Genomic DNA, 17,413 nt, shown 5'->3' on the forward strand with positions numbered 1-17,413 from the left:
CCTGTTCTTCCTAATATCCTCAAGAGTTATTCATTCTTCTCCATTCCTGTTTCTCCAACTGCGCGAGTGAAAGTGCTCATCACTTCTTATAATTTTGGTAACTGTGTGGTTATTTTTCTTGCTCCAGCTTTCCTCACCCTGATCTAGCCTTCTCACACTATCTGATTAATATACACAAAGCACCATATTTCCGTTACCATGTGTCACTCTTTACTGCTTATTAGCTAAAGACATCCTAATATTGTCACCCTGATATTTGGAACTCTGGGTCTGCTGGTCTTACATTATATATTCAAGCTCATTTCTCAGTAGAATCTAATGGAATTGGGAGGGGATATTATCTGTCATGTGTGAAGCCTTCCTCTTATGTGGTGGAAAAGACAGACTTAGGCATAGACTTCATGAAAGAGAGACCAGGACCCACACCAAATAAATACACACATAGTAAATTACAATGATAAAGAAAGAATGGTATGAGGGTGAAAACTAACCTAGTACAGAGGTTCAGGGAAATTTCTCTGAAACAAAATAAGACCATTCATCTTACATTCCCCACCACCATGAACTTAGTTCTTCTCTTCCTTGCCTTGAAAAACTTTTGATCCTTTCCATGCAAATCCAACTATCCTTTTAGTCTTCCTCAGAATGCAACTTAAGTCCTACTTACAATATTAAGCTTTACTAACTTCTCCAGCCTCCAAAGATCAAACTTTTTAACAAATCCTCATGCATTTGTGGTTCTTCATTCCTGCTATCTGTTGATAATGCAATAGATTATGGGTTTCAGGGTGAGGTATGGGTGACTAAGCAACAAACGGCTCCCACAACTTGATTACAGATGTTTTTATCTAAAAATCACATGTTCTTCTCCTCTAGATTCCACATAGAGTTATAATAAATGAGGGTTTGTTTAATGAATAGCTGAATATTCAGGAGTTGTACACAGCTAGATTTCTAAAATCTAAGTAACAAAAGTAGGCACCAGAATCATGGTTCTAATACAGTAAGTAACCTTTCTAATGTTTGAGATTAAGCTAATCCCACTCTTGCTCATTTACTTTAGGTTTTATTTGAGTTTAAAATTGATACTCTTTGTATTAACATTGAAGAAAAGCTGACCACCTATTGTTCTGGAGGTTTGTCTACATTACCTAATGCTAACACAGAATTTATAATAACCCCCAAACTGAGCCAGCCTAGGAAATTCACTGGTCCCTATCATTTACTCTCCAGATTATATATTTAGTGCTAAATTCCCACAAAAAAACTAAAGATAATTCACCAAAATAAAGACGTTAAGTTTCAGCCCTTGGCATGTTGCTGAGAGGAATGTAATCCATGTAACAAAGCTCTGTGGGTTTTTTTCCTGGTTTCTAGAGCTCTGCTTAGCATGCAATCTATTTTTTTTTTTTGGTTGCTAAATCATGTCTGACTTTTTGTGACCCCAAGGGCTGCAGCCTGCCAGGCTCCTCTGTCCATGGGGTTTGCAGGCAAGAACACTGGAGTGGGTTGCCATTTCTTTCTCCAGGGGGTCTTCCTGGTAAGGAATCAAACTCTTTTGTCTCCTACATTGGCAGGTGGATTCTTTACCAGTTAGCCACCAGGGAAGTCGAGCATGCAGTCTTAAAAACAGCTAATTGAAAGTAACAGGATTCAGTGGAAGTGGGTGAAGTTTTCAATGGAGATTGAGTTCAATTTTGGTACAAAATTTTGCCACAGTATATAGTGTTAGAGCTCTGTAGAGAGGTGCATGAGGGCTTAGGTATGCCGTGTTGTTCTGGGATTCATTTGTTTCCCTTTGTGGGTTAAATATCAAAGCATAGTACTATTCATAGGAGAGGAATTCCGGTTGAACCACACTTACTTCTCCCCTCTAATCTACTTTCACTCTTTAAAGACTGTATCCAAAATATTGGCACAATGATACAAAGTTCATTCTACACAGAGTCCTGGAGTTCCATATCTCCTGTAATTTTTATATCTATAATAACTTCTACCCTTTATACAAGATGTCCTTTCAACGAATATGATAAAATAATAACCTGCACAAGAAACGAGCATTTTGGCCTGTACTCCCCAGTCTTCCTTTGACTTGTAAATAAATCTGAACGGATTTCTTCATATCTCAACTCTTCATGTGTTATTGCACCAAATTTGTTCATTCATTCAACAAGTATTTGTTGGGTAACTACTAAATGCCCTGCAATATTACAGAGAGTGATTCTGTTAGCTATGCCAACAGCAAAGTGAGTGTTTCTAATAGAGATGAGTGATTCTGTTTGACAGATAGCAAGGTGAGTAGAAAGAGAAACTGGGTAGTAAGATCGAATTACGACTTGGCTTCAACACTTACTTAGTGAGATCTGTCACTGAAACGTCTGAAAATGAATATCTTCATCTACAAAACAGCAACAGTTCAAAAAGTATTTAATGAGGCTTCCATGTGTGGACATCTGTGCCAGGTGCAAGGAATGCAGTATGGCCTCAGGCAGACGAGGACTCTGCCATGATGGGGCTGGATATTTCAAGCATGTCTAGTGCATGTTATTATTTTACCACTGGCTCTTGCTATTCCATGTGATGTTTTTTTTAAATGTGTTCACAGAATATTTGACACTCTTTCCTTCAAAAGGCAGAATCTAATTCCTTTGCCCCTGAATATGTGTCAGACTTAGTGACTTGTTTCTAATGAACAGAACATGGTAGATAAAATGCTCTGAGGCTTCCCAGGGTAGGTGACAAAAAGGACAGCTTTCACTTGAGTGTCTCTTGCACTGCTTGGTCTGGCAGAGCAGCTGCCATGTCAAGAGGACACTGAAATAACTTACAGGCAGAAGTTGAGGCTCCTCATCAACAGTTGGTACCAACCCGTTAGTCAGGTAAGCAATCTACCTGGAAAACAGGCATTCCAGCCCTAGTCAAGGTGTCATGTGAAGGCAACCCTAGCCAAATTTTAACTGCAATCTCATGACAGACTCAAAGCTAAAACTGCACAGTTAAGTAGTAACCAAATTTCTGACCCATAGGAACTGGAAGATAATAAATGTTAGCTATTGGATTTCCCCGGTGGATCAGTGGTAAAGAATCTGCCTTGCAGTGTAGGAGAAACAAGTTTGAATTCCTGGTCTGGGAAGATTTCCCATGCTATGAGGCAACAAAGTCCATGCATCAAACTACTGGGCCATGCTCTGGAGTCTGTGAGCCGCAAATACTGAAGTCCCCGTGCCCTAGAGCCCATGCTCTGCAACAAGAGAAGCCACTACAGTGAGAAGCCCTTAGCCCTGACATCACAACGAGGGAGTAGCCCCTGCATGCTGCAACTAGAGAAAGCCTGTGCGCAGCAACAAAGACTCAACACAGCCAATAAATAAATTTAAAAAATATTTACTGCTGTTACCACTAAGTTTTGGGAGGTAATTTGTTACAGATAACTAATACAGCCTGTGATAGAAACACCTGGATGAAGATAAAAAGTTGTAGCAGAAAATCTTTCAAACTTCCCTTAGGTGAATCCTCTGTATTGGAAAAAGAAAAAGTAAATACCTCCTCACAATTTCCTGATAGCTCAGTTGGTAAAGAATCTGCCTGCAATGCAGGAGACCCCTGTTAGATTCCTGGGTCGGGAAGATCTGCTTGAGAAGGGGTAGGCTACCCACTCCAGTATTCTTGAGGTTCTCTTAAGGCTCAGCTAGTAAAGAATCCCCCTGCAATGCAGGAGACCTGGGTTCTATCCCTGGGTTGGGAAGATCCCCTGGAGAAGAGAAAGGCTACCCACTCCAGGATTCTGGCCTGTAGAATTCATTCCACAGACTGTATAGTCCATGGGGTCATAAAGAGTCGGACACGACTGAGTGTGATTTTCACTTTCACAAGGCTTCTATTACTACAAAAGAAGATCCAAACTCCTAAGTTTAGTATTAAAAACCATACATGATTGCTGGATAGTCAACAAGGACTACTGCATAGCACATGGAACTCTGCTCAATGTTATGTGGCATGCTGGATGGCAGGGGAGTTTAGAGAAGAATAGATACATGTATATGTATGGGTGGGCTTCCCAGGTGGTACAGTGATAAAGAATCTGCCTGTCAATGCAAGAGATGCAGGAGACACAGGTTCCATCCCTGGGTCGGAAAGGTTCCCTGGAGTAGGAAATGGCAACCCACTCCAGTATTGTTGCCTGGATAATCCCATGGACAGAGGAGCCTGGCAGGCTACAGTCCATAGCGTCTCAAAGAGTTGAATAGGAATAAATGACTGAGCATGCATATGTATAGCTGAGTCCCTTTGCTGTTCCTCTGAAACTATCATAGCATTATTAATTGGCTATACTCAATACAAAGTAAAAAGTTATTTAAACAAAAAAGAGTTGGGTGTGAACCAGGAAAATTTGATTGTTAAAAGAAAAAAAACAAACCACAAATCTTACATGACTGAATGACTCCCAACTTGATCTCCTCTACTCTAGCACACTCTACTTTGGCCAAATCAGTCAGTCTTAAAGGAAATCAACCCTGAATACTCATCGGAAGGACTGATGCTGAAACTCCAATACTTTGGCCACCTGATGTGAATAGCTGGTTCATTAGAAAAGACCCTGATGCTGGGAAAGATTGAGGGCAGAAGAAGAGGACGACAAAGGATGAGATGGTTGGATGGCATCACCAACTCAATGAACATGAACTTGGGTAAACTTTGGGAGATGGTGAGGGACAGGGAAGCCTGGCTTGCTACAGTCCATAGAGTTGTAAAGAACCGGACAAGATTGGCGACTGAACAACAATGACCTGTTTGTTACAGATGTAGGCATGCTGTGTAGAATATGAATCTCCAGAAGCATTTTTGTATCATCTCCACAGAAGGCAGCAATTCCAAAACAATGAAACAATTTTTTGGACAGTTTTCTCATTCTCTTAATATCTATGAAACTAGCAGCACAGTGATGCAGTGTTAGAGTGTGAAGCACTTGTTTAAGTGAAACTGGATTCCCCAGGGTAGGTAACTTAACCATGAAATCATCTTGGAGAAACACCTGTGCAGAAAACTTCAGGAAATTATGAGTATTTCCTTCCTTAGTCACCAATCAGACAGTACTCTCTGAGATGAGGCCTTCTCCTCAACTGTCCTGAAAATGCTGTCTTCAACATGAGATGTGAAAAATGGTAAACCTGTGGACATCTTTAGGATTGCAGCAAGAGATTCAGTGCTAAAATGAGGCAGAAAATGCTGGGAATGGCTGCAAGATAAGTGAGGGTGAAAGCAAATTCTCTTTAAGATTACACAAAGAATTAAACTCATTTCTTGGTTCACATTAGTAGTAGGGAGCTAGTAGAAAATGCAACTGATTTAAAATAAGAAAAGATAATTAAAAAGAAAGGAAAAGATAGCTCTCAAACATTGGGTTCCATAAGAATCATCTAAGGAGTTCTTTAAACTGTCAGGTCCTCAACACCACCTCCAGTCACCACACTCAGCACCTCATCACCTCATCATCTCTGCCACCTTCTCCATCACCATCACCAGGTCACAATTCAGAAAGCCTAGAGTCAAACCCTGAAATCTACATCTTTCATCAAGTGTATTTAGATGATTTTCATTAAGGTAGAGTGGTTAAGGGTATCTGTTTGCAAATCATGAAGGTAGAGAAAAGATAAGAAGAAAAAACACTGTCAGTATTGTGATTCCTCTATCATTTTCTCTTTAGATACAATTCCACTCCCCAGAGTTGCCCTAAATTGTGTTAGTCTCACCTGGAAAGTATGAAATTAGAGGATTATAGCTAGTTGTGCACGGAAAACCTCCATATTATAAAGAGTGGTGGTGGGTGGTTTAGTTGCTCAGTCATGTCTGACTCTTTTCAATCCCATGGACTGTCTAAAGAAATATGGATTTGAAAATCTGGGAAGAAAGTGAGGAATTGAAGGAGGGGGTGTTTAAAAATTTACCATTTCCAGGGCAATCAAGAGATCATGAAAATGAAAAGTGAAGTGCAAGTTTTAAAACCAGAACTCTGTGCTCAAACCACTTACCAGTTTCTACTAAACCATCTTTTATTCTGCTGCAGGAGATTTTTCTAAAATGTTATCTTATCCCAACGTTCAGATTTTAGTTGTGTGTACGTTTTTGTGTTACATGCATAGAAAAAAGTATGAGAAAAAGTACACTGAAATGTTAACAATGGTTATCTTTAGAAGGAAAGCTTATGTGGGACTTCTTTCTGAGACATTAATACTTATGTTACTAAACTTTTAAATAGTAAGTGTGTATTTCTATGGTCAGAAAAAAATATATTTAAGCAAAAGTAACCTACAAAAAAGTTCACCCTCTTCAAAACAAAGTCCAATATTTTTAATATTGACCAAAAAGCCTCATCTCCCAATGCTCACAATAAACATTCTCTTTTTTCAGACAAACTTCAAATTCCTGGCACATCTAACTCTTTTGTGTCATGTGTCCCCACTCATGTTGACCACTCTCTGTTGGGAATGCAAAGACACTTTACTATGTGGTAAAATCAGCTGATGGATTGTGCAAAAATCCTTGTTTGAACTAGATGAAAAAAATTGTAGAAAACAAAAGTTTTGCGATTTTCTCAAAGGGATAGAATGCAAATAAATGGAACATAAATACTGAAAAAAAAAAAAAAAAGACACTGTCTAGCTGACAACCTCCGACTCATTACTCAAGAGCCATGCTAAGAAATCAGATCTTGTGAAGCCTTTCCTGATACTCCAGGCAGTGCTATATGAGCCACACTGGAGCCTAAGGCAAAAGAAAAAGCAGTAATATTGATCTTGATTTTTTTTAAAATTTTGGTATTTTGTATGCAGAATTTAAAAATTAATTGATATTTTAGAATATAAAATATGACTGAACTTGATTACTGAGTTTTTGTTAATCCCTCAAATTTTTGCCTTGGATATACCTCCTTGTAGCCCCAGCCCTGATTCCAGGTAAAATTTTCTGGACTCCATCTTCTCTGCTGTTTTCTGGTCTTGGTCCTACCTCCACTGTGGAATATATTGCATTTGTATTGTACTCATCTCACACGCTAGTAAAGTAATGCTCAACATTCTCCAAGCCAGGCTTCAGCAATACGTGAACCGTGAACTTCCAGATGTTCAAGCTGGTTTTAGAAAAGGCAGAGGAACCAGAGATCAAATTGCCAACATCCTCTGGATCATCAAAAAAGCAAGAGAGTTCCAGAAAAACATCTATTTCTGCTTTATTGACTATGCCAAAGCCTTTGACTGTGTGGATCACAATAAATTGTGGAAAATTCTTCAAGAGATGGGAATACCAGACCATCTGACCTGTCTCTTGAGAAACCTGTATGCAGGTCAGGAAGCAACAGTTGGAACTGGACATGGAACAACAGACTGGTTCCAAATAGGAAAAGGAGTACATCAAGGCTGTATATTGTCACCCTGCTTATTTAACTTATATGCAGAGTACATCATGAGAAATGCTGGGCTGGGAGAAACACAAGATGGAATCAAGATTGCTGGGAGAAATATCAATAACCTCAGATATGCGGATGACACCACCCTTATGGCAGAAAGTGAAGAAGAACTAAAGAGCCTCTTGATGAAGGTGAAAGAGGAGACTGAAAAAGTTAGCTTAAGGCTCAACATTCAGAAAACTAAGATCATGGCATCTGGTCCCATCACTTCATGGGAAATAGATGGGGAAACAGTGGAAACAGTGGCAGACTTTATTTTGGGGGGCTCCAAAATCACTGCTGATGGTGATTGCAACCATGAAATTAAAAGATGCTTACTCCTTGGAAGAAAAGTTATGACCAATCTAGATAGCATATTTAAAATCAGAGACATTACTTTGCCAACAAAAGTCCGTCTAGTCAAGGCTATGGTTTTTCCAGGGGTCACGTATGGATGTAAGAGTTGGACTATAAAGAAAGCTGAGCGCCGAAGAATTGATGCTTTTGAACTGTGGTGTTGGAGAAGACTCTTGAGATTCCCTTGGACAGCAAGGAGATCCAACCAGTCCATCCTAAAGGAAATCAGTCCTGGGTGTTGATTGGAAGGACTGATGTTGAAGCTGAAACTCCAATACTTTGGCCACTTGATGCGACGAAGAGCTGACTCATTTGAAAGGACCCTGATGTTGGGAAGGATTGAAGGCAGGAGGAGAAGGGGACGACAGAGGATGAGACAGTTGGATGGCATCACTGACTCAATGGACATGAGCTTGGGTAAACTCCAGGAGTTGGTGATAGACAGGGAGGCCTGGTGTGCTGTGGTTCACGGGGTCGCAAAGAGTTGGACACAACTGAGCGACTGAACTGAACTGAACTGTGTTTGAATCCAGGCAGTTTGGATCTCTAGTCTGTGCTCTAAGCCCCTACATTGCCTGTCACAATAGTAATGATTTTATATATAAGCATAAATATGTAAATATGTAATTGAAATAAATATTTTATTTTTTAAATTGAAAATACTATAAGTCACTCTAACCCACAACAAAATTCTAACTGACCTGAGACAAGCCAATATTGTATGCTGTGACATTTCTTTCATGAGAGATACTTTCACTCTAAAAATACACTGGTTCATTTATCTAAGCAAAGGACATGATATGATCTAATCAGAGAATGAGAAAATTTTGAATAGTGAGAGTAGTATAAAAATGAATAAGGTTTGGTAAGCCAGGTTTCCTGGATGATGCTTAAAGGAAGGTTTAATAAAGCAGTCACTCAGGAAAACACACAGTCAGCCAACCGTGAAGCCGGACCCTCACCTGTGAGCCTGTGTGTGGGCTTGATACCCTCTGACAAGTGCAAACAATTGGCTGAAATCACTTCGTTAAATCAGGCTCTGAGCTTCAAGGGTATAATAGAAACATCAACTGATAGTAGTCACCTCGGCAAATGACATTACTATACTTGTAAGAATTTTATCAGAAATCATTTATTTATTTGTATTTGTCATACAGGCTTGGATATTAGAGGTCCCTATGTGATCATAATAGGAATTCCTCTGGTCTAGAAGAAAAGGGAAGAAAAAGAGAAAAGTAGTGAAAAAGAAGACATGTGGCTCCCAGAGCCACTTTTCAGTGAGGCAGTAACTCTGGGAAGCTTGTCAGATGAATCATCAAAAGTAGGGATGATGTGAAATGGCCAGGAAAAAAAAAATCTCCTCCTCCTCACCTCCTCCACTGTGCAATCAACAGCTATTCTTTACTCTTTATCTTTCTACTTGTTAAATTAAGTGTCACTGTACTTGAAGGTATTTCCAGTTCTCTGGCGCAACTCTGGGTACCAAGCCTAAGAGGGGATTAGTTGAGAAATCCTTTTGTCATGTTATGTAGCATCAGGGTGTGCATCTGCACTTGTGAGAGACTGGCAGAATTCCAAGTCAGAGAGATGGGCCACTGCCATCAGGAGCTGTGGCCGGCCCTGTGCACAGAGTGGTGGGGCCGTGTGTGTTCACATCCCCCTTCTCCTGCTCCATAGGCTCTGCCCAATACCAGAGGAAGCACAGTCACAGTCTAATCCCAGACTCGGTGTCTATGAATGTCACAGAATTTATCTCCGTGTTACCATCTAAAGGGTCAGTAATGTTTCCAAAAAAAGTGAACTACTGATTTACAGATGGAAGAAGTAAATGACAGGACTCTGGCTTTGAAATTCAAAAACTGTTCCAACATTTTATGGAACTTAAGCAAGAAGTGGACTGTAAATCTCTCCCACACAAAAATTTCTTGTATGCATTCACAAGGACTTATTAATTTGTGAGGGAAATTGCCAGGTGAATCTACCTGGGAGGAGTGACAGAGCTTTATATCTATTTTCTTTTCCTAATATAACCATATCGACATTTTTGATAGCACAGTCATATTTATTTGGATCAAAGAAGTAAAAATCAAACCCTAAACAAGTTAACTTCTTGTCCTTCACCCACCTGATTTACACTGATAATTTTTTATTATCCATCTCTGGGTGAGTTTTGTAATCCAAGCATCCATATCAATTTTTCAAATTATCAGATTCTGACCAATATATTGCACTCCTATTTTGTTCCCTATGTTGGGAACTATGCTGTATCTGAGAAGAATTTGAAGTTATGATATGATTTCTGCTATATACATCTACTATCTGTCCAATGAGTCAAGATTAAGCATAAGTCGTTCAAAAACCACTACTAGCTAATACATTCACAAGAAAGACATAAAGGAGAAATAGCTGTAGTTTGAATGGTCAGGAAGGTGAAAGAGTAGGCCATAGATGGGAGCTTGTTTAATAGATGATGATGGGGAGCTATGACCATGGGACATGCAGAAGACTTTCAGACATGGTTTCTTTAGGCATATGCAACACACTGCCCAACAGAAAAAACAGAAAGCTGGATGAATCCTAATTATGAAGGTCTTGAAAGTGAGACAAAGAAGAGTTGAAACTTGATTGACCAAAGAATATTTTAGGGATATATCTGATGACAAAATGTGGGAAGTGTTAGAGGTAGTGCTTCCAGAGATGCACCCCCGAAAAAAACAAAAAAAAAAACAACAAAAAAAACCTTTTGAAGAAATCAGGCATGAAGCAATGAGATCTTGAACCAAAGGGTGGCAGGAAGGATGGAAGGGAAGGGATAACTCCAGGATGCATTTCACAAGATGGGTTCTGAACTGAAGGATAGTGGTTTGGGGAGGTGAAGTAAAGGGAGGAGTCAAGATGACTCAGATGGTTCTAACCTGAGAGACAGCCTAGTGTGGCTGGCACACCTGAGAATGGAGAAATTGGATGGGGCAAGCCTCAGCAGAAGATGAATGATGACGAGTTCTGAGCTTCCCAGAACAAAGCCCACATTAATTTCAGCCAATCAACATGGAAAAGCATATTGTTTACTGTAGGTCCCTCAACTATTACTATTAAATCATGAGTGTTATGGGGAGCATGATACACCCTGGAATTCTGTCCTCATGCACTTGTCTTTATTTCCATAAAAACATGCCACACAAAAAGTCAGCAGCAAGAACAGGGCTAGATAAAAAACTCACTTCTTTGGCCTTCACAGCCTTCATCAGTGAGAGCCCTCATAAGCTCTTTCCTCTTAACAATTCAGATCCCAAAGGTATAACAACACCCATGGATCCCACAAACTGCCAATTAATCAATAATCCCAGTCTTTCTTCTTACATTTTTTTCCTAGAGCCGCTGACAAATTGAGTTCACTTTTACAACCATGTTCTATCTCTGATAGTACTAACAGGTGGTACGAAGAAGAAAATGGAGAGGTTGTAAACTTGAATGAGTCAAACTTTAGGATTGCCATTGTCGGCCTTTGTAACCTGGAAAAACCCACTGTGTGGGTTGGGAGAGGGGAGGGAACTGTGGTTAAAATCAAGGCTCAGGCACATAGTAACTATGTGAACATTAGTAAATTACTTAACATTTCTGTGCCTTGGTTATCTTTAAAATAGGAATAGTCATATTCAAGGAGATGATGTAAGTATTAATTCAGGAAATATACGCAAAGAACTTAGCAAGGTGCCTGCTGATGGTCAAGTTGTCAATAAAAGTTTACTCTAATTATTTTTTATCACATTCATGAAGGCAAAAGGTATGCTTTGGAAGCCAAAAGACATGCTAGGAATAATGATCTTGCATTTACCCAAAGCTACTGAGTCACATCAGGATGGGTGGAATCAATATCACCCTGTGATAACACAAGTTTGGATATCATTCCAGTTGGCACTTTCCCTTGCCTTCCAACAGTCCCTGTTTCCAGATGTGGGATGGGTTGGGCTTCTTCTCTTCTGAGGGGGCAGGGATATTAGAAAATGACAGTCTTGAGACAGCAGGTGTTTGATTCATATCATGATCATATTTGTAGAATTTCCACTATGCTTTTAGTGATATTTCCACTAGAAAAATACTGCTTTTCATTAACTTCATAAAAATGTTACTTCTTGTTGGCAAGACTACATTTTTTTTGAAGACCACTTATCTCACTATGGCAGGGTCTTACTACTCTTGAAAAGCAGTCAGCTCGTCACTGATGAGGAACTATTTGCCTGCCCTTTTATGAGAATGTACATATTAAAGGGAGACACAAGTAACTCACTGCACGTTATAGCTTGACTTAGCCTAAATGTGATTTGGGAGTTTGGTTTGGTTTTGTTTGCTTTTGCTCCCTAAGCATAACACTTTGGCTTTAATGTTTGCCTCTTGACAAGCCACTGCCTGTAGCAATTACAAGAGGTTGGAGCTATTTCAAACTTGGCGCCTTAGTCCACTTCTCCATGTGAACAGGAAGCATCTGGGACTCCTGCCAGCCTATGCAAAGTTTTCTTTACTTGGAACTTATTATTTGCAGGGGCAAGTTATCTAAGTTGTTGGTGGCAACACAAAAGGGAGTAAGTAAAGGCAGATGATGCTGAAAGTACACATTTTGCCCCTTTCTGGCGATCACCATGGCAGGCACTGCAGCAGCTCCCTTACTCACCAGAAACCCAGTCTTCTCCAGAGCCCTCAGTCAGAAAGACTATGGAGGGAGTCCTTTGAGTTGATGATGGTATTTATTCTGAATGATTTATCAGTCCTACATACCTGCCTGGCTAATCTGGGAGCAGAAGGTGCCCACGGGATGACAACTCCCATTTTCACCATAGCTGAGTTTCAACTGGGGTGTAGTCTGGAGTTTCATCCTCATTTCTCTATTGCCCAACTAGTACTGAAGAAGTCACTGTAGCCTGAGGAGGATTTTTAATCTGTTAAGCAGGAGCTGATTTCCGTGATACTAGAACTGCAATGATTCATGCAGAATTTGTCAAACAGAGGCAGCATTTCACATTAAAAACTATACATACCTCAGAATCTTCCTCTTGCCCATATTTTTATATTTCATGATAGAAATGGGGAAGGAATTTATATCCCTAATTTCTAATTTTTAGTCTACTTTTGTAAAACCTAACTAATTGAAACACGAAAAATTAGTACTGACTACTAGATGTAAGAAATGTCAGTCCACAAGCTTAAAACCATATTCTGGAACCAGACTGTCTGGGTTCAAATTCTGATACCACCACTTATTAACTGTGCAATCATGGATGAGTTACTTCATCACTCTGTGCCTTGGTTTTCTTGACTGTGAAATGAATGACATAGCCATTACATAGTATAAGATCAAGAAGTATTTATCGTGATTATTATTAGCTCATTTTAATCTTTTGCTATAGTAGATGTAAGAAACAAAGAAAAACAACAATTTTTAAAAAACAGAATTAAAAAACCTAAATGCAAACTGTCATTTTGAAGTTATTCCTTCTCTATCACAAGGGAGGGGAAAAAAAAGTAACTGCATCTATACCAGTTGTAGATTCTCTACATTATTCTACAGAATAGTACCTCCAATGATAAAATTACATTTTATACTCTATTGATTATAGGGTGAGCTGAAATCTTGGACATACTTTACACTTGAATCTGTGTATAAGAGGATAAAATACCACACAAATCTCATGGAAAATGATTTAGTAAAAGTAGTTTTTAATGCCTTTCTCTCTTATTGCACATGACTGAATTTTGGCAAAGTAAAATATCCGTGGGTCCCAGTGTTCTCATCTGTAAATTGAGAGGGTCCCATTCAGTTCTAATAGCAAACCAATTGACTATTTTCTAGATTTAGTCTTATAAGGTCTGCTGCTGCTGCTGCTGCTGAGTCGCGTCAGTCATGTCCAACTGTGTGCGACCCCAATAGACGGCAGCCCACCAGGCTCCGCCGTCCTTGGGATTCTCTAGGCAAGAACACTGGAGTGGGTTGCCATTTCCTTCTCCAATGCATGAAAGTGAAAAGTGAACGTGAAGTCGCTCAGTCATGTCCCACTCTTCGCGACCCCATGGACTGCAGCCTACCAGGCTCCTCTGTCCATGGGATTTTCCAGGCAAGAGTACTGGAGTGGGTTGTAGAGACCAATAAAAATACTTTTAATGTTTCAATTTTTCTATAATTTTGTTCCCTCCTCCCCACAAACAATCACCTCAAAACCAATTATCATTAGAGTATGATAACAGGTTCATAGTTAAAAATGCTTATTCATTTCCTTTTGGACTGTGTGTTTTGCAGAGCTTTTTATTTTTGGTCTATGAAGCACTTGTCACATAGGTTTTTTTCAAGCTTTTCTTCATAGTTTAGTGGGATAATACGAGCTCTCCATGATTTTCCCCCATGAATCTCTAAATTCTGTTGGTGGTGGTGGTTTAGTTGCTAAGTCATGTCTGACTCCTGCGACCCCATGGTCTGTAGGCTCCTCTGTCCATGGGATTTTCCAGGCAAGAGTACTGGAGTGAGTTGTCATTTCCTTTTCCCCTAAATCCTACTGTGCTGTGCTTAGTCGCTAAGTCATGTCTGACTCTTTGCGACCCCATGGACTGTAGCCTGCCAGGCTCCTCTGTCCATGGGGATTCTCCAGGCTGCCATGCCCTCTTCCAGGGGATCTTCCTAATCCAGGGATCAAACCCAGATCTCCCACATTGCAGGTGGATTCTTTACCATCTGAGCCACCAGGGAAGCCCTTCCAACAGTATGCAATGGAATTAATCTGTTATAAAGAACTAATATATGGACAATATGAAGAAAATAAAATTATAATGTTTTTATAAAAAATCTAATAAAATCTCATCAATAACTCTACAGAACAATTTGTGCAAAAGTCCTTTAGAAATGATTAGGCGCAATTCAAATGTAAGGGATTATTTATTCTAGCACCAAGAGTTTAAATGCCTCACACTAACTGAATCAATATTTTCTTTTGAATTATCATATTGTGTATGATTCAAGTAGATTCCACCATGGCTCTCATCTTACTTCTTAAGACCAGGTGATTGAAAAGCACTGTGCTTATTTTTAAAAGCCACTAGCTCATTATCCTCTTTACAAATAATTCAGCACAGTATTATTTTATTCGGTGAGTTACCATAATTTATCTGAAGTGCAATTTGATTTCTCAGAAACCTTATTTACAAGCTTTTTAGATGGCTTCTTTGTGAAACATGAGACATCTGACTTGACTTTACTCCTATACAAGAAACTGACTCCAAAGTTTAAAAACAAAAGTAAGAACAACCTTGGTCAAATTTGAGGGGTTAAAAGCTCATCCTGCTCAATTCTGAAGACTTTTCTGAATCTCTTCCACATTTCATCCAAGGTCCAAAAGAAATCATGAACAGAGTTGGGCACTGTGCCAGTTTTATAACTTGGTAATTATTAAATGTGACTAACCAACATCAATTAAGAGAAAACAATTTTCTCTTAAATGTTTTGATACATATGCACCATTCAAATATTAGCCCAGAAGAGAGATGAGATTTTTATAATGCTCTGGATTTTATCATTCAGTTGATTAAATTCCAGTCTATGGCTTCTCCTATGATACAAAAGTAAAGGATGATCTAGCTTGAGATGGCTGCCTGTTTGTGTTGCACACAGCATGGTGATATTTATGAGTTATCTGTGACAAATGATAAGTGATTTAAAATTTTATAGTTAAAGATTAAAATATATTCTGGCTTCTACATATTCTATTTTTCTAGATAAATAGTACAGGCTCAACTTCTTACTCTTTTAATTCAAAAGACTGAGGAAAAGTCATATTAAGTATTTTTACAAATATTGATATTTCCAATTGGAAAAATTACTCAAAACATGAATTTTAGAATAAAGCACTAAAGTGGTAGCAAAATAAATTTTAACCAGAGTCCAAAAGAGAAATAAACAAATCTCATTTACTTACAAGTTGGCTTTGGCCTTGGAGGAAATTTGGTCCGAGTAATAGCCAAAATTATGAAAATCATAACTGGCCATAAGATCAAGGCAAGTGTCCAAAGCTGCAAAGTAACAACAGAAAAAATGTTAATTATATTGCTAAACCAAAACACCTGACAACAAGTACATTATCCTACAAAATTCCAATACAAGCTAGATATTTGCCTATAAATGTTATTAATAAGAAAGGAATGAGATTTTTAAAAATGTAAGAGACCTTGAAATAAATGCAAGAAGGAATTTTCCAGGTTTAAAACCTTAAAATGATCTTCTGAAGCCTGCTTTCCAATGACCTTTCTTAACTACCCCAAGAATGATGATCTTAAAAGTCAAGTATAATCAGGAAATTCCTAACTTGAAAATCTTTTAGAGCTTCCCAGTTGTTTGTTGAATAAGGCTTGACATGCTAAACAGGGCATACAAAACCCAACCTGATTTCAACCAAGACATATCTTACCACTTCCAGTATTAGCACGCTATGCTCAGGCATAAAGGTTAGTTTGTGACATTGGATAATGACTCAATAAACATTGTTGAACAAGTGAATGAATGAATGATTGCTGAGCCACCAGGGAAGCCCTCAATGAATGTGTATTACATTAAAATTTCTATTAGAGAATTTCACTGTAAAACACTTCAGGAGCAGCTTTCCTCCCCATGTAAACATGATTCAGTTCATAGGACACCATCAGCTTAATATTTTACATACCTATAAAGTTGGTTCCAGAGCAGTGAAAAACATGTATTCACAAGATAGCTCAGTTGGTAAAGAATCCACCTGTAATGCAGGAGACCCAAGTTTCATCCCTAGGTTGGGAGTATGCCTTGGAGAAGGGATAGGCTACCCACTCTAGTATTCTTGGGCTTCCCTTGTGGCTCAGCTGGCAAAGAATCCGTCTGCAATGTGGGAGACCTGGGTTTGATCCCTAGGTTTGGCAGATCCCCTGGAGAATGGAAAGGCTACCCACTCCAGTATTCTGGCCTGGAGAATTCCGTGGACTGTATAGTCCACAGGATCACAAAGGGTCAGACACGACTGAGCGACTTCCACTTTTTTTTTCACAAGAACATTAACTGTGATAGCAAGTAGTTAGAGTGCTTGAACCAAACCACACAGAACAACCTTTGCCTGTAAGTCAAACTTGAACTATGTTTCTGATTATGAGTCAGACGCATTTTCATTCCTCCCCCTTTTTTCAGAGATGATGTGCTTCTGCCTAATCTCAATCTACTGCCTGGGGCTCTTCAGTTCTCCGAAACAATCTAGACCCATTCAACTACCAATCCTTAAGTAATGTTCAACCTAAATTGTCCATGAAAATCTCCATGTGTCTCCATTAGCACTGACCTCCTTGCTGGCAGATCTGTCACCAAATTCTTAGGCTTTGGGTTTAAGGGCAGTTTTAAAAAATGAAGCAAGTTGACTATCAATCCTAAGGTACTAAGTTTAACCACAACGTAAAAGCTTGCAGATAGGCTCGCAGCTATAGCAGTGCTTCTCAAGCATTGATATGCAGGCAAAATCACCTATGGATCTTGTAAACACATAGATTCAGATTCAGTAGATCTAAGGCTGGCTAGAGGTACTGTATTTCTTTCTAACAAGCTCCAGGTAAGTGCTGCTGTTG

The 17,413-nt window shown here is 39.2% G+C and overlaps 1 protein-coding gene across 2 annotated transcripts in view; it reads right to left on the reverse strand.

Moving 5' to 3' along the window:
* The window catches only part of ABCA12 (ATP binding cassette subfamily A member 12), a 182,923-nt gene that overhangs the window by 151,020 nt on the left and 14,490 nt on the right, over nucleotides 1-17,413 (reverse strand). The window contains exons 1-2 of one of the 2 annotated variants that reach the window (XM_081583044.1): nucleotides 16,003-16,228; nucleotides 15,754-15,847 (exon numbers count right to left, since the gene is read on the reverse strand). In XM_081583044.1, coding sequence (XP_081439170.1) covers nucleotides 15,754-15,814 — 61 coding nt within the window. In that variant the 5' untranslated portion in view covers nucleotides 15,815-15,847; nucleotides 16,003-16,228. Of the gene's footprint in view, nucleotides 1-15,753; nucleotides 15,848-16,002; nucleotides 16,229-17,413 lie in introns of those variants that run through there. The other variant, XM_081583043.1, reaches the window with a different exon arrangement.

This window comes from Giraffa tippelskirchi, chromosome 3 (assembly GCF_054371585.1).
Source record: "Giraffa tippelskirchi isolate mGirTip1 chromosome 3, T2T-mGirTip1v1.2.pri, whole genome shotgun sequence".
In the NCBI taxonomy this organism is placed as follows: domain Eukaryota; kingdom Metazoa; phylum Chordata; class Mammalia; order Artiodactyla; family Giraffidae; genus Giraffa; species Giraffa tippelskirchi.